This window comes from Lucilia cuprina, chromosome 5 (genome assembly GCF_022045245.1).
Source record: "Lucilia cuprina isolate Lc7/37 chromosome 5, ASM2204524v1, whole genome shotgun sequence".
Classification (NCBI taxonomy): domain Eukaryota; kingdom Metazoa; phylum Arthropoda; class Insecta; order Diptera; family Calliphoridae; genus Lucilia; species Lucilia cuprina.
The window spans coordinates 63,091,295-63,107,072 of record NC_060953.1 but is presented as its reverse complement, the minus strand read 5'-3'; the positions used below and the strand labels follow the sequence as shown (position 1 = coordinate 63,107,072).

Here is a 15,778-nt window from a genome sequence, read left to right as displayed (position 1 = left end):
TTACGATTCAGTTTTTTGTTGGAATACCTTTTTTTATCATTGCGTAAACGTAATCGAAATGCAGAATAGGGGTGATTGTAAGACAAAATTTGTAAGTTGACACTGTTATTAGACATTTTCTGCACATTTTACTGCCAACGTTGTAAGATCTAACAACCGTGTATACATAGCATTAGGAAGCATGTAATATGTTAATAATTAACTAACTTGATTTTAAAAAATCAGTGTTTGGTAATTTGAATTTGCATTAGTTGATTGAATTCAATAAATCAATTTTCTATTCACTCCTGAATGATTACTCATTTACATTTGTGCAGATGTTTAGAATACCCAGAAATATTGATATTGATAGGACCATATGGAGGATAGGGTCCTATCAATACCGATCCTTATAAGTTTTAGGGCGGGTTTCTTACTCCTCAGTTAAACTAGGCTTAACTTGCTGTTAGATTACACTCGGAACAAATTTAGGCGGACTTTAACCGATGATTGTTTTTTTCGGGTTTTAATTAGGATGGCGGTACATCAAGCACTCATATTGCCAGGTTATCACACGTTTGTCCAGAGAAAACCCCACCAAACGACCTATACCTTCATATAGGAAGTTGGAGCATCCGGACTTAATTTCATCAAAAGTATTAATGGTCTCCACCAGAAAAAAGTTTTACAGTTTTAATGGTCTCCACCAGTAAATATTTGAGTTTAAATGGTCTCCACCAGGTTATATTGTGAGTATTTTATGGTCTCCACCAGTTAAAAACATAACCTCACTCTGAGGTAAAACGAAAGCACGCGTTTAATGAAGACAACGCATAACTTAGAACAGTTATACGAAGTAGTGCATTAAATTAGTGCGGGGTGAGAAGCAATTCTGTCGAAAGCCCAGCAACAGGCACAAGCCTGATCGTCCTTAAGAAATAAAAACGATGACGCGAGAGTTGTTCCCCAACTCAGACCTGAATTACAACTGATCGATGATTGTGTTTTTCAGTTTTAAATTTAAGCTCAGTTAACTTTATTAATATTGCCAAGTTTTCACTCAAAAACATAAACAATGAACAGCTGTTTTTTGCAAACAATACTTTTGTAAAATGGAAAATTTTGGAAGAATGTTAAATAAACATTTAAAACAATAATAAATGAAACATAACAAATCAGAAAATTGCAATTTACTTAAAATATTAAGTTTTTGTTCTTCCGAAATCATTGTTTTATTGCTTTTGTTAATTCTGTTTTCTCACTTATAACTTGAGTTTAATTGGCCAATTACACTCAGTTAAACTAAGATAATAAGTAATTTTACTGATAACTGAAAAACACAAAACATATATTAAACCAGGTTTAACAAAAGAATGAAGATTATCCTTATCAGGAAAACTCGCCCTTAGTAGGTTAATTTCTAAAGTGAGTCTTAGATGTGTAATACACACGTCCCCTAAACTTATAAACAACCAATATTTCGATTTACGTATTACATTTATTTTTATACCCTACACCACTTTTGTGGAGATGTTTGTAACGCACCAATTGGCTCAGGATCATTTTTTTTTTCTGAGTCGATTTCTAATTCAATAAAAAATAAAACAACTAAACCCACGAATAGAGCTTGTAAACCGTGCAATTTTGGAGATAGTTCAACGAAATCTTTCTTTGTACAATTAAACTTAATTGTGTTATTATGAAAACTAAATTACATTTAATTCTTGTAACAGATGTAGGGTATTATATGGTCGTTTGAACCCGACTATAATTTCTTACTTGTTTCCATTTGCATAGCTACGGTTTAAATGTCCTTAAGTCTACTACACAGTTTTTTCCACAATTTTGTATATTAAAAGAAATTTATTTAAAAAATTCCTCATAGCCTTTTGTTCGAGATATGTACATTAGGGTGGCTCCGCTTATATGGAGAAGAAATGGGATATCTTCTAGCTTCTTTCGTAATAAAGTGTCAAATCTTGGACATCTCATCAGATAATTAAGATAAATTTATATGTAATTAACAGAGTTGTAGTTTGTTCACAAACACAACAATATGGCAACCACAATTTTCAACAACTGTTTATCAAATTACTCATCGAAGAGAAGAAACGTCAAAAATTTATTACTGAAGAAATTTTTTGTAAAAAAAATCGAACAAACTTCTATTAAAATTAATTAAAAATATATTCTAAATATTGCACTATCATTAAGGATTAACAAACTAAAAAATGGTGCCTGCATCAGAGGAAGCACAAATTGCTAAACTTCTATCGAAGGTAAGTTAATGCTAAACGAAAAAAAAAATGTAAAATCCTACAACGAAGAAACCAAACAAAGAAGAATAATCACAGGGTATGGGCCATGGAATATATATACAAATATATGTACCTATATGGAATGAATATGTACATATGTCGCAGTTGTTTATTGAATTAACAAAAGATTTATTGTTGTATTCTAATGCTCTAATAACATTTGCAGTATAAACATGTTAATGCCACCAAAAAGGAAGTGGTCGATGTTATAACAAGCTATCGCAGTTTATCATATAATTTACAACAATTTGGTATGAGTGATAAATATTATGAAATTCAGTGTTGTTTTTTATTTAATTTTTGTTTTATTTAATATTTTTGCAGTTTTCAACGATGGCAGTACTAAGGATTTGTTTAATTTACAGGGCACCATACCAGTGGTTTATAAGAGTAAGTTTTTTAGGTTTATTAACTTAAATATTTATTTTTAATTTAATTTTGGTTTTACAATTACAGATAACACATATTACATTCCCATTTGTATTTGGCTAATGGACACACATCCTATGAATGCTCCCATGTGTTTTGTAAAACCTACACCAAATATGCTGATTAAAGTATCAATGTATGTGGATCATAATGGCAGAATCTATTTACCGTATTTGCATGACTGGCAACCTGTAAGTTTAATTGTTGTAGAATTTTTTAAGTGGCCGTTTGAATGTTTTCTTATCTATTATAGAATTCAAGTGATTTGTTATCTTTGATTCAAGTAATGATTGTTACCTTTGGAGATCATCCACCAGTGTTTTCGGTGCGTAAGGATCAAACGTCGTCTACTCCATATCCAACTGGATGTAAGTGTTTTTTGTTAGTTTGTGTAGAAAAGTGCACTCATTTTATTATAGATAATTATATAGAAATACACGTTTACCAAATGAAAAACATTCCTTATGCTTTATTTTATTTAGCTATTATGCCGCAACCGGGCGGTGCAGCAAATCCAAATACCGCTGCAGCATCTGGTGGTTCATATTTCCCATATCCATCGGGCGGTGGGGCTTTTCCACCATATCCACCAAATAATAGTTTTGGTGGTTATCCACCATATCCAACGTCATCGGGAAATGCTATGCCAGCAGCCACTTCAAGTGGTGGTCCAGGTTATCCACCCTATATGAATTTCCCACCTGTACCAGGTTACAATTCGGGCTATGTAAGTGATTTTACGAAACCCCCTTTAAAACAGTTAAAACTAATCTTGTACTTAAAATAGAATCCTTCAAATCCCAGTTCAACCGGTACCATAACCGAGGAACATATAAAAGCTTCTTTGGTAAGTGCTGTAGAGGATAAATTACGACGCCGTCTGCAGGAAAAAGTAAATCAATATCAAGCTGAAATCGATACTCTAAATCGTACCAAACAAGAATTGGTAGAAGGTAGTACTAAAATTGATTCAATCATAGCCCGTTTAAAGAGAGAGGAGGTAAGACCAAAAAGTTTTGTTTAAGCGTAAATATTTACTCTTAATTAAATCTAATTTTTAGATTGATTTACAAAAAAATATAAATATTTTACGTGATAAAGAACAAGAGCTGGAAAAAAGTCTAGAGACTTTAGAAAATTCTGAAGGTATTGATCCAGACGAAGCTGTCACCACCACAGCTCCACTATACAGACAGTAAGTTAAAATTTAATAATTAAAAAAAAAATAAACAAGTTTATTTAATAATTCCTTTATTTTACAGACTACTTAATGCTTATGCTGAAGAAGCCGCCACCGAAGATGCCATTTACTATTTAGGTGAAGCCTTACGCAGTGGTGTCATTGATTTGGAAACATTTTTAAAACACGTACGCCAGTTATCACGCAAACAATTTATGCTACGTGCCATTATGCAAAAGTGCAGACAAAAGGCTGGTCTAGCTGGTTAATAAAAGTTACAAAAGAAAAAAAAACATTATTGAAAAGAAATTTAAAGGAAAAATTCTCTAAGGATTTTTATGTTCATGTCATTGCCGTTAAATAGCGTAAAAAAATGTATTAAAATTTTATAAAAGTTATTATAAAAAAAGGATATCTTAATGATCACAAAGGGAAGAGAAAAAGCGATAAAATGATATTTATATTATAGTTATATTAATAATCAATTATATTTATATAAAAAACAAAAACAATATATTCAAATATCATCATTAATTAAAAATCTCAAAATTTAATTAAAAACACCTAAAAGTTAAACAAATAAATTTTTAAAGTGTTCGTTCACTGCATACACAAACAATACGATTTATAGTTCATCTGCATATTTGTTGTCTATAGTTTTATTTAAAAACATGTCTTAAGTTGCTCTTTTAAGATATTTTATATAAGATCTCTTAAATTGTTTTTTGATTTTCTAAAAAAAAAAAATTGAGATTAAACATATAAGTATTTTTGTTTTATAGATTTTTTAATTCAACTTTTTGGTATTCGACTACTAATTGAATCAAATTACTGTTACAAATAAAATTTTTATCTTGTTAAAAAAAATCGAAGATACATACTTGTTGGTCAGATTTAGGGTTATAAAATATATATCCTACTCGATTAAAACAAATCTTGCGTTCGGAACTGGTGAACTTTTATTAATTTATATCACTGTTAGAATCATCATTTTAAACTAGACTTGTTGTTTAATATGTAAAAATTAATATTTTTGAACGTCCACAGCTTTAAAACATGAAATAAACGGGTATTTCTACACGGAATAAAACTGTCTTAACTTTTCCAAAACAAATCACTAATTTAAATTTTTATATATTTTTTTTATTTAATAAAAATTGGAATTGCAAAATATTGGTTGCTTTTGAATGTTTTGCTTATAAATGTACGTTTAGCATTAACCAATCCTAGTGTATAATGAGGGCCGTGGGTGTGTTTTCATTCATACCATTCTGAGTCCATTTATATGTAAATACCCACAGCCAACATTAGAAACATTATACCGAAACCCAAAAATACTGATGCACATAAACTAATAGCCAATTCTTTAAACAGGGTCTTCTCTTTGGTATTCTTAGGTCTGGATACAACATAGATAAAGAACCAAGCGGTAAAGAATGTACCAATAATGAGCAATACTGTGGCTAAGTGAGGAAAAACAGCCGGATTAATGGGCGATACATAACGTTGCATTGTGGATTCCATGCTGTAAGTAGAAAAGGCTAAATAAATTTTAATATTTTTCTACAGATTTTACTTACATTTTTTTCGTAAATTATTAATTGTTTATATATATATTTCTATAAATTTAACACAAATCTTGCAAATTCTACGTGGCCCGGCTTGTTGAAGAAAAAAACACAATAGAAATTGATTGAAAAACTGTCAAACTGTGCTAGTAATAGTGTTGCCACTTTCATAAAATAATGTGTAAAAAGTCGATTTTTCGACTCTTCAAAGAAACAGAATGTGGACTTTAGAATCCTATTCGATAGGACTTTTGTTACATATTTTCCAAAAGTGAGACAAACTTTTACACAATATTTAGTGCCCTTTAGTAAACTGAACTTAAATACGACTAATTGTAGTTTAATATACAATTGGAAATTTTCATATTTACAATCCTTTAACAGATGTTAATGTAGTTTTTAACCGTCATGATAAACAGGTAGATAGCCTATCTTTTGATAAATTACTACAACGAATTATCCTTTTTGTGTCGTTTACTCATTTATTTACCTGATTCCAGCAATTCAAATTCGCGTTGCTATAAGAATTTAAATTTCCCTAAATGCAAAGTATCTACAAGTACAAAATAATTTCTCTCAGTATACTAAAGACTGTAAAGTCTGGCAGTACTCGTGTTAAAACCACATGAGAAAGAGAGAAGAAAAAAAAATAGAATTTTTGATTTCAATTTCTTTGTGAAATTTTTGTAATAAAAGACGACGACATAATTCTTTTTTCATTTAAATTTCATTGAATTTACACATTTTTATTTCATTAAATCTTTCCTTATCAATATGGACGAAGTAAGTTAAAAATAAAAAACAAAAGAAATGCTCTTTAAGATAAAGAAGAATAAAATATAAACAAAAAAATCAAAATATTACAGGTCGATATTGACAATGTGGAAGATCTTAATGAATTAGAGGCACGTTTGTACGCACAAATACACCATGAGGCAAGTGAAGAATCCAATAGGGAAATTGTGGTTGATACAAATACAAACAATAGTGAAGTAGCTGGAAATAATAATACGGATGCAAATTATGAAACGTCTTCGAATACAAATCGTATATTAGCCAGACGCTATTGGGCCAGTGGTGATCAGCAGCAGAAGTCTGCTAAAGATCAACAAGTACAAGAAATGCAGCAACATCAACAAAATTCAAAGCAGCGTTTTATACGTAATCCATTTAAAACGCCAAACCAACAAAGTGCTGCACCGATGTCTTTCCAAAATAAATCTCAACAGCAAAATAAACAGATTGAAAGTCAAACATCTAATTTGGATGTGAATACAACAAAAACATCGGATAGTTCTAAAAACATACAAAATAAAAGTAAATCACAAACAGGTAAGTTTTTTGGATATAATTTTTGAAGGTGATTACGTGAAAGTAAACAATCCTTTAGTTTTGAAATAATAGAGGTAGTTTTTTCATTAAGTGATGGTGGTTTATTTATAAAAAATGTTTTGTATTGGGTAACATTTAGAAAATAGGTAGATTATATCCATACTAGGAAATACGTGGTAAAAACCAAATGTTTATAGAAACAGTTCAGATTTTCAAGAGACTTAAGTATGTAGTTATAGGTTTTTGTTGAAAGACAAATTAATTCTGAATTACGATGTTTTTTTTTTTAAATTCAATTAAATATATTTTTATTTTTATATAGAAAAAACCACAACACCTACTGCTAACAAAAATACAAACACAACGTCGTCTTTAGCTGCAGAAAATTCAGCCAAAGAATCATCGAATCCATCAACACCCATAAATGAAAACAAGAAAAATAAAACTAACAAAACAACAGATCAACACAACAGTGCAAAACAAAAAACACCAGCAACAGAAAAATCCAATTTAAAATTAAATCCTGTGGTCGATTGGATGGAAAAAAATAAACAACAAAATAATAAAAAAACAAACAATAATGTTAACACTAAAAGTCAAAAAATTCCTGCTAACAATAGTGGCAAACAGGGACCATTTGTTAAACAACAACAAAAATTGCAAAAAGCCAAACGTTTGGAAAGTAAAAAACAAAAATCTAAAAAAGCTAAAAATAATGCTGCTGCCTTGGCTAGTAAACTAAAACCAACAGAAATAATTGATTTGGATTCAGATAATGATTCTGATAGTAGTGATGTGGTTATGATACCAATACCACCACCACCCACTTATACGGTTGATGATAGCGATGGCGATAATGATGATGATGATAAAGATAAGGTAATATTGCAACATGAAGAAAATGCTTTGGATTCTATGGATGTACAAATGTCTTCAACTTCGGCCAGTTTTATAAAACCACAATCTTTAACAGCTACGGAAAGTGCTGAAAAACGTTTAGAAAATTCTTCACGCTGCACTTCACCCTGTTCCATACAATCTTCTGATGATTTTATAGGACAAAACGATCGTAGTCGTTTGTTGGCTGGTACCAGCGGCATGGCTGATGATGAAGATCTTTTATTGCTAACTAGCGATATAAATAGTTTACTCGAAGCTCCTGAAACGGTCAAACAAGTTGTAGATAATGATGTTAGCCGAGAAGAAACAGAAAATCCCTTAGATTCCAGTGTAGAACAAATAACAGAAGAAAATGTGGAAACAAATGATTCTTTAGAGTTTGCCACTCCCAAAACCTCTAAACAACAAACACGTGCCAAAGATTATCGCGTGGATCAGGGACAATTTAGAGCTTTAGATGTCTATGAAAGTGAATCGGATATAACAGATAGTGTTTATTCCAAGGGCACTAGCAAAGCCACTGTTATCAGACAAATCGATACCAGTTCCGATGAAGTAGAAGATATAGGCATCTCTAGAACTAAACGTTTACGTAAACGAAGAGCTTCTAGCAGTAATAAAGAGTCAGATCCTAATAATGAAAATTCTCTATCTAGCTCTGATAATGAAGACAATGAGGCGTCAAAGCCAGATGACAATGAAGTATTGCGTACACCTATACCTTTTATATCTAAAGGTATAGCTGTGGAACGTTATAAACCACGTAAACGCAGCCGTACTTTATCTACTTCGTCCCCCATAACACTCAAAAGAAAAGTGGGTAAAACTTCAGTCGCCACAGGACACATGTCAGATAATGAATTCATAAACACTTTAAATAATCTGGTGCAAGGTCAAGAGGGCGGCGAACAAGACTTAGAGGAAGAGGATGATAGTGAAACTGAAGATATTCCTACAGCCCGAGATATAGCTGAAAAGATATTGGCACAGCATGAACAAAAAGAAAAATCTAAAAACTCTACGGAAACGGCTGTACCTGATGAGGTTCTAAATGAATTAGATAAAGTTTTCAAATCCATTGATCAGCTAGATAAACGTGACACACTATCTGCCAATCCTGAGGATACAGTCAATATATCTGATTCTTCGGAGAGTGATCGTGAGAAGCATATTAAATATAAATCATCACCCAATGAGGATGTTCAAATTATACAATATTCTCCCAAAGCAACTAAAGCGGTTACTATCACACCGGCAAAGACTCAAGATGAAAATGGTTCACCCATTTACAATGTCATCTATAGTCGTGGTCAAAGAAAGCCGGGTGGCATTGGTTGGAATGATGAAATGCGCAGATTTTATAATGATTCCTGGAATGGAGAACATTTTATTATGAGTAAAGTTTTACAGAAAATGAATCGTAAGTATTTTGTTAGAAAATTTCTAAAAATTTCAATATTAAATTGTTTATTTTTTTTTTTTTTTTGTTTAAAGCTGATAAAAATTTATGGAGAATTTATACCGAGGATCGTTTTAATATCAAATCGAATAAACGTCATAACAATATGAAATGCACAAATTGTTGTGAATTTGGTCACATGCGTTCCAGATGTAAAAGGCCTAGAAAACCTTTAATTTGTTATATGTGCGGTGATAGTGGCCATCAGGAGCCAAGATGTCCAAATACCATTTGCTTAAGAGTGAGTATTATACTTGGATTTATTAAAAACTTTTTCTTAATAGATTTCCTTTTACTTAAACTTTTATATAGTGTGGCAATAAAACCCAGGTGTTTACCAGAAGTTGCAATGCCTGTACCTATCAAAATCGTCTTATATGTCCCATTTGCAAAATACGTGGTCATTCTTTGGACTATTGTCCAGATAAATGGCGTCGTTATCACTCAACCGTAAGTTGTTTAAAATTAATTTATTTACTTTTAACTACAATTTTCCACATTTTTCTTCTTTACAGACCGAACCAAATACTTATCCCAATAGTAGTATTACTTATAATACCCGCAAATTTTGTTGCATTTGTGGTGGTCGCGGTCATTTATCTGATAATTGTCGCAGTGCTGTACGTTTTCTGGAATATCCTGCCAATGTTAGCACCGTTAAATCTCATCAGAAATCCTATGGAGATGTTGCGATTAAGACACCACACAATGGCATTGCTTTAAATTTAATGTATGATCCTTGTCAGGAATATAAATTTGATTTGGTAGATGGTACAACACTTGAAAAATATTATGGAAGATTTTTAAAAGCTGTCAATTTGGATTATTTGATAAAACGTAAACGTCAGGCAAATGAAGATAATGATAATGAGGAAACTGGCGATACAGCTGCCAAAAAGACTAAACGTTTGTCTAAGAAATATGAAGCTAATCCTTATTCTAAAGTTGGTGTAGCTAATCAAAAGATTGTTGATACTAATGAATCGGCTCCAAATCAGGTAAAGTAATGTTGGTTGTGTTATTAATTTGAAAACAAAATCTATAAACATTTAACCATGGAAATGTTTTGAGTTTTAATTGAAGTTTAAATTTATTTCTGCATTACTTCCTCTAAAGCTTAAAGTTTTATTTAAATCCTTTGTTTTACCGCCATTTTACAGGTTCAAGAAATAAGCGAAAGCGGCAATACCGATGAAGTGGAAGATGAACAAAATCCCCAACAAGAAGTCATCGAATTAGACGAAGACAACAGTAATGCATCAGTTGAAAGTGACAATGAAGTTGAATTAGTAGGCAGCACTGTGGAAGAGTGTGATATACAAATAAATACCATAAACAAAAGGCCAGCAGCTTTAACTAATGAAAACTTTAAATCACCGAAAAATGTAACATCAACTACTGCCACACCAGCAAAAACACAAACAGAACCACCGCTTATGTTAGATTCCGATTCGAATTATAGTTTTTCGGAACATTTCGATGAGCCCACAACATTAAACGAAACAACAGAAGTTATAAGCTTAAAGGAAAAAGAGAATACAGTACAGGTGGCTGGTGATTCAAGGCCAAAAGCACGGGAAATGGAAGCTTTACCAGATTTTATACCTCTTATAGACTCCACCGAGGATCCTAAGGAACAAAGTGATAATGACAATGATAATACCAGAGTTGGAATTTCTAGAAGATACGTAGCAGCCGAAACAGATGATGAAATGGATGAGGTGGAAGAACAGCGGCGACGAACTTTAAGTCCTTTGCCCGAATTACCCTGTGAGGCTAAAATCTATTTGACTCACATGCATAGCAAATATTTGCTATCGCCTATTGGTAATGCATTTTTGGTTAAAACTTCTAGGGCACACAAACTAAAGGCACGTCTCGATTTCACCTCTGTGGGTCATGTTTTGGTTATTTTTGGTTTGCCCAGTAATCAAGATAAATTCCAAAGAGAACTTCTTATGAAATATCGCGAATTAGAAGATGAAAATAATCAAAAACAAGTGCAAAGTAATATAAATGTACCCAAACGCACTGATGTCTTAATAAGATTTTTACGTGATAATATTACACAGCTCTTAACGAATTTAGGCAATGTCAATCAATTGCTCAAACGTCTACAATTCCTAGAAAGACAACAATCCAAATCGGGCTATAAATTAGCTGAAAAGGTGCGTAGATCATTGAATATGATATTGGTAGGACAGGCGGGTTTACAGGATGGCACTATGCATTTAGACAAACTTTTATTGAGCCTGAAAACTTTAATGAATGATTTCAATAGTGAAGATGTTACACCGCCTCAATTACGTTCTGAAATAACGGATCATTGGAAGATGATATTTTCGCCATATCGTCATGACAACTATCAGCAATTGGTAAATGCCTATAATAAACTAATATCGAAAAATCGTATGCCTAGATTGGTTATTGATCCTTTGCTCTTGGGGCAAAAAGTCTTGGATACCAGTCTCAGCGAAGAACAAAAACAAAAGTTGGAACAGCCCAAAACATCAGTGGCGACAAATAATACTGTTACTACTAATGAAACGGCAAAACAAGTTGTACCTAATCCTTTGAATCAGAAAAATTCAAAATCTTTAAAGCGTAAACAAAACACTGGAGCTAATACACCTTCCTCCACCACTACTACTCCTACAACAAATAAAACAAAAGCCTCAAACTCGCGTCCCGTTTCTCCGCAGCAAATTGATAGCAATAAAGCAACACCAGCGGCTAAAACAAAAACTCCAGCACCTACTAAAGCCAATAAAACACAAAACAATACTTCGACAACTGTAAAAACAAAAGCCTCCACTTCTACCACTCCAACAGCAGCGAATAAATCTAAACAAACTACAAATGCAACAAATACCACCACCCCCACAACCTCTAAAACAACCGAAGCACCTAAGAAGCAAACACAAAAAATAATGTCTCCACCACCATTTGCTAATCCCGAAAAACGTTCAACCGTTAGTACAACCATTAAAGACGTGTCCGACAAATGGAAAAGTACCTGTGATACTTTACTAACCGAAATAAGTTCAGACAAACCCAAGGACACTAGTGGCGGTAGAATGCGTGATTCTAAGCTGCCCTCTGCATTTTGGTCGCGAGAATCTATACGTTATTTAGATGATTGTGTGCGTTTGGTCGCAGCCCGGCCGCAAATTGTGGAAAAACTGCAACGTGTACAAAATAAATCGAAAAACGGACAACTGTCCTACAATGACTACCTCGCTGTTATTAAACTACACACGACCCTAAATGGAAAATGAACACATAATCATGTCCAATTTGTAAATAGTGAATATTTATGATTTTGATTTATAATAGATATGTTAATCAAGAAGATATATATGTTTTTTTTTTTGGTATATCAATTAAACTAACAAATCTTATATGAAAAAAATGTACAAATCCTAGTTTTTGTACTGCAGAATACAAAATGGCAAACTCTTGCATATTTCTTTAAAAGAAATATATTGGGTAAAAATAAATAATTATAATTTTGACAAAAAATATATTACAAAATATAGTGTTTAAATTTCTTTATTAAAAAAATCGGCTTTGAATTTGGTTAAAACCAAAGTATAACAAGTAGTCCGACTCTGACAGCAGTACCTAACTCTAAGCAGGTGTTAGTAGAAGTACCTAACTCTAAATATGTGTTGGTTAAAACAATAAGCAAAATATAAGGAGTGAGATCGAAAAATTCTTAACATACATATATGTTTATAAAAAAGAAACCACTAAACTTACAGCTTTACTTTTTTTATTTGATTCAAATTATTATTACAATTTACAAAAAAAAATATTTTTATAGTTTTAATCACTAGTGATGAAATTTTGAACCCTTTTCGGAAACCCTTCCATTAACGTTTTTATAGTGCTTTCTGTCACTTTGCTCGAACATGTAGTCCATCTCCGTTTAAAATCTCCCACACTTTTGGACGCCTTTTTTGTACTCTTCAATTCTCTTTTAACAAGAGCCCAATATCTCTCCACTGGCCTTAGCTCCGGGCAGTTTGGAGGATTTGCCTCTCTTGGTACAAATACCACATTATTGTTCTTGTACCACTCAAGGGCTTGTTTACCATAGTGACAGGATGCCAAGTCAGGCCAAAAATAAGTGGACACATTATGAAGTCTTATGAATGGAAGCAGCCTTTTTTGTAAACATTCCTTGATGTAAATTTCGGTATTTATAGAGCCCGTTGTAACAAATGATTGTCTTCTTTTGCCGCAACTGTATATTGCTTGCCATACCAAGAACTTTCTGGGAAATTTTGTCTGCTTTTGGGTCCTAAACTTTTCTTCAACATTCCCTCGAGCATCAGCAACATAAAACTTTTGACCTTTAAGTTGCGAAAAATCTGCCAGAACATACGTTTCGTCATCCATTATGCAGCAAGAATATTTTTTTATAAAACTTGACTTCAATTTCCGTGCTCTGTTTTTGGCCTCTAAATTTTTAGCAGCGTTCCTGTCAGGAACTTTTTGAGCCTTGTATGTTTTTAAACCTGCATTAGCTTTAACTTTTCGTACCAAATAGTCCGAGCACTGAGCTAACCGAGGTGCTTTCCTACCGGATGTGTTGGGAGCTCTTTTGAAAATGCGTTCTATTTTTTTTTGGCTTTAGAAACATCATGTGGACCATTCCTTCTACCTGAACCAGGTTTTCTATCAACTGACAAGTTCTCCCGGTACTGTTTAATAACATTGGAAACAGTTTGACGGCAGACCTTTGTATGCTTGGCCAACTTTTTGTAAGACCAAGTTGGGTTTAGTTGAAAATATTTAATAATTTCTGTACGCACTTTTTTCTGGTCACTCATTTTAATCAGATTAACAAAAAAAATAATATAATTGACATTACACATAATAACTGACATGCTTTTCAAAGGTAACTTGATCAAAAAAAAAAAATCAAATAATACTTTGGTTGAAAAATGTAATGAAAAACGTGTGTTAAGAATTTTTCGATCTCACTCCTTAATTCCTTTTTTGGCGCAATAGCTCTTTTTTTTTTTTTTTTGGGTTTTGATTAGGATGGCGGTGCATCAAGCACTCATATTGCCAGGTTATCACACGTTTGTCCAGAGAAAACCCCACCAACCGACCTATACCTTCATATAGGAAGTTGGAGCATCCGGACTTGATTTCATCAAAAGTATTAATGGTCTCCACCAGTATATATTTGAGTTTAAATGGTCTCCACCAGGTTATATCATGAGTATTTTATGGTCTCCACCAGTTAAAAACGTTTGAGTATTCTATGGTCTCCACCAATAAAACATAACCTCACTTGAGGTAAAACGAAAGCACGAGGTTAATGTAGACAACATGTAACTTTGAACAGTTACATGAAGTAATACATTACACCAGTGCGAGCGAGACGCAAAACTGTCGAAAGCCAGGCAACAAACACAAGCCTGAACGCGTTTAAGAAATAATCGCGATGACGCGAGAATTGTTCCCCAACTCAGACCTGAATTGCGACTGGCGCAATAGCTCTTATGTTATGTTTTACTCAAAAACATAAAAGGGGATTAACATCCCAGCAAAAAAAGTGAGGAAAAAGAAGTAGAATTTTCACCACAAATAACATACTTGAAGTACTTCAAATATTGGTGAAAAACCTATGAATTTTACATAAGCGTGTCATTGGAGGGATGTTGTTCATTTTTGACAACTATGAACTACATCAAATCTTATTCATAGATGTAATAAAAATCCGCTTGTGTTTATTTCATTGGTTTTTCATCAAAGTTTGATGTTCTTCGAATATGTTATTTGTAGTGACTTTTTTACATTTCTTTCCTCACTTTTAACTGGGGTTTCATTTGTAAAGAAATATTTGGTTTATAAAAGCGAAATATATATAATCGCATTTTTAAATGTGATTAATATGTCGTTTGTAAAGTATGACATCAACTATTATACCCTACACCACTATAGTGGGGAGGGTATTATGCGTTTGTGCTGAAGTTGGTAACACCCAAAAATATTGGTTCTAGACCCACCTTAAAGTATACCATTCGGTTTAGAATCACTTTTTGAGTCGATTTAGCTATGTCCGTCCGTCTGTCTGTGTGTCCATGTAAAGCTTGTGCGCACGCTACAGGTCGCAATTTTCAAGATTATTTGATAAAATTTGACACATACTCTTTTTTTGGTTCAAAAACGAACGCTATTGAAAATGTTTGGAATCGGTCCATTATTTCTCCTAGCCCCCATACAACCGTACCCCCCGAATCGGCCCTTTAGCAGTTTACACTTTTGCTCACAATTACGTAAAATGTTTTTTAATGTCAAAAAAAAAAAAAATCAGCAAAAATTAGTTCTATAGAACAATAAATGACAATACTAATTTTTATAGTGATCGGGCCTCATTTGACCCTAGCTCCCATACAAACTCCTCTTCAGAAAATGACTTGAAGGTCAAAATTAACTTATAATTACTAAAAAAAACGATCAAAATCTACATAAATGACTTTGAAGTAGACGTAAATTCATCTACCAAAATTTATAAGGATAGGCCCATATTTACCCCTTCTCCCCTATGAGCCCTCTTGTAGAAGATCTCTTTTTTGTCAACAATAAGTAAACA

General features: G+C 32.7%; 3 protein-coding genes across 3 annotated transcripts; 2 read left to right on the top strand and 1 right to left on the bottom strand.

Moving 5' to 3' along the window:
* The first annotated feature begins 2,065 nt into the window (after positions 1-2,065).
* On the top strand, positions 2,066-4,525 carry LOC111681417 (tumor susceptibility gene 101 protein). The gene is made up of 9 exons (XM_023443187.2): positions 2,066-2,258; positions 2,464-2,548; positions 2,622-2,687; positions 2,754-2,917; positions 2,980-3,094; positions 3,209-3,453; positions 3,514-3,726; positions 3,788-3,921; positions 3,989-4,525. Exons 1-9 carry the CDS (start codon positions 2,211-2,213, stop codon positions 4,173-4,175), a joined length of 1,257 nt encoding a protein of 418 aa, XP_023298955.2. The 5' UTR covers positions 2,066-2,210; the 3' UTR covers positions 4,176-4,525.
* A 502-nt stretch (positions 4,526-5,027) lies between these two features.
* On the bottom strand, positions 5,028-5,632 carry LOC111681419 (transmembrane protein 258). The gene is made up of 2 exons (XM_023443190.2): positions 5,487-5,632; positions 5,028-5,431 (listed from the first exon to the last, which is right to left on the bottom strand). The coding sequence occupies exon 2, from the start codon at positions 5,428-5,430 to the stop codon at positions 5,188-5,190; it is 243 nt and encodes an 80-aa protein (XP_023298958.1). The 5' UTR covers position 5,431; positions 5,487-5,632; the 3' UTR covers positions 5,028-5,187.
* Positions 5,633-6,097: 465 nt separating this feature from the next.
* LOC111681421 lies at positions 6,098-12,689 on the top strand. Its single transcript, XM_046951991.1, has 7 exons — positions 6,098-6,257; positions 6,341-6,806; positions 7,129-9,126; positions 9,201-9,406; positions 9,478-9,615; positions 9,681-10,163; positions 10,326-12,689. The coding sequence occupies exons 1-7, from the start codon at positions 6,249-6,251 to the stop codon at positions 12,441-12,443; spliced, it is 5,418 nt and encodes a 1,805-aa protein (XP_046807947.1). The 5' UTR covers positions 6,098-6,248; the 3' UTR covers positions 12,444-12,689.
* Positions 12,690-15,778: the final 3,089 nt, after the last annotated feature.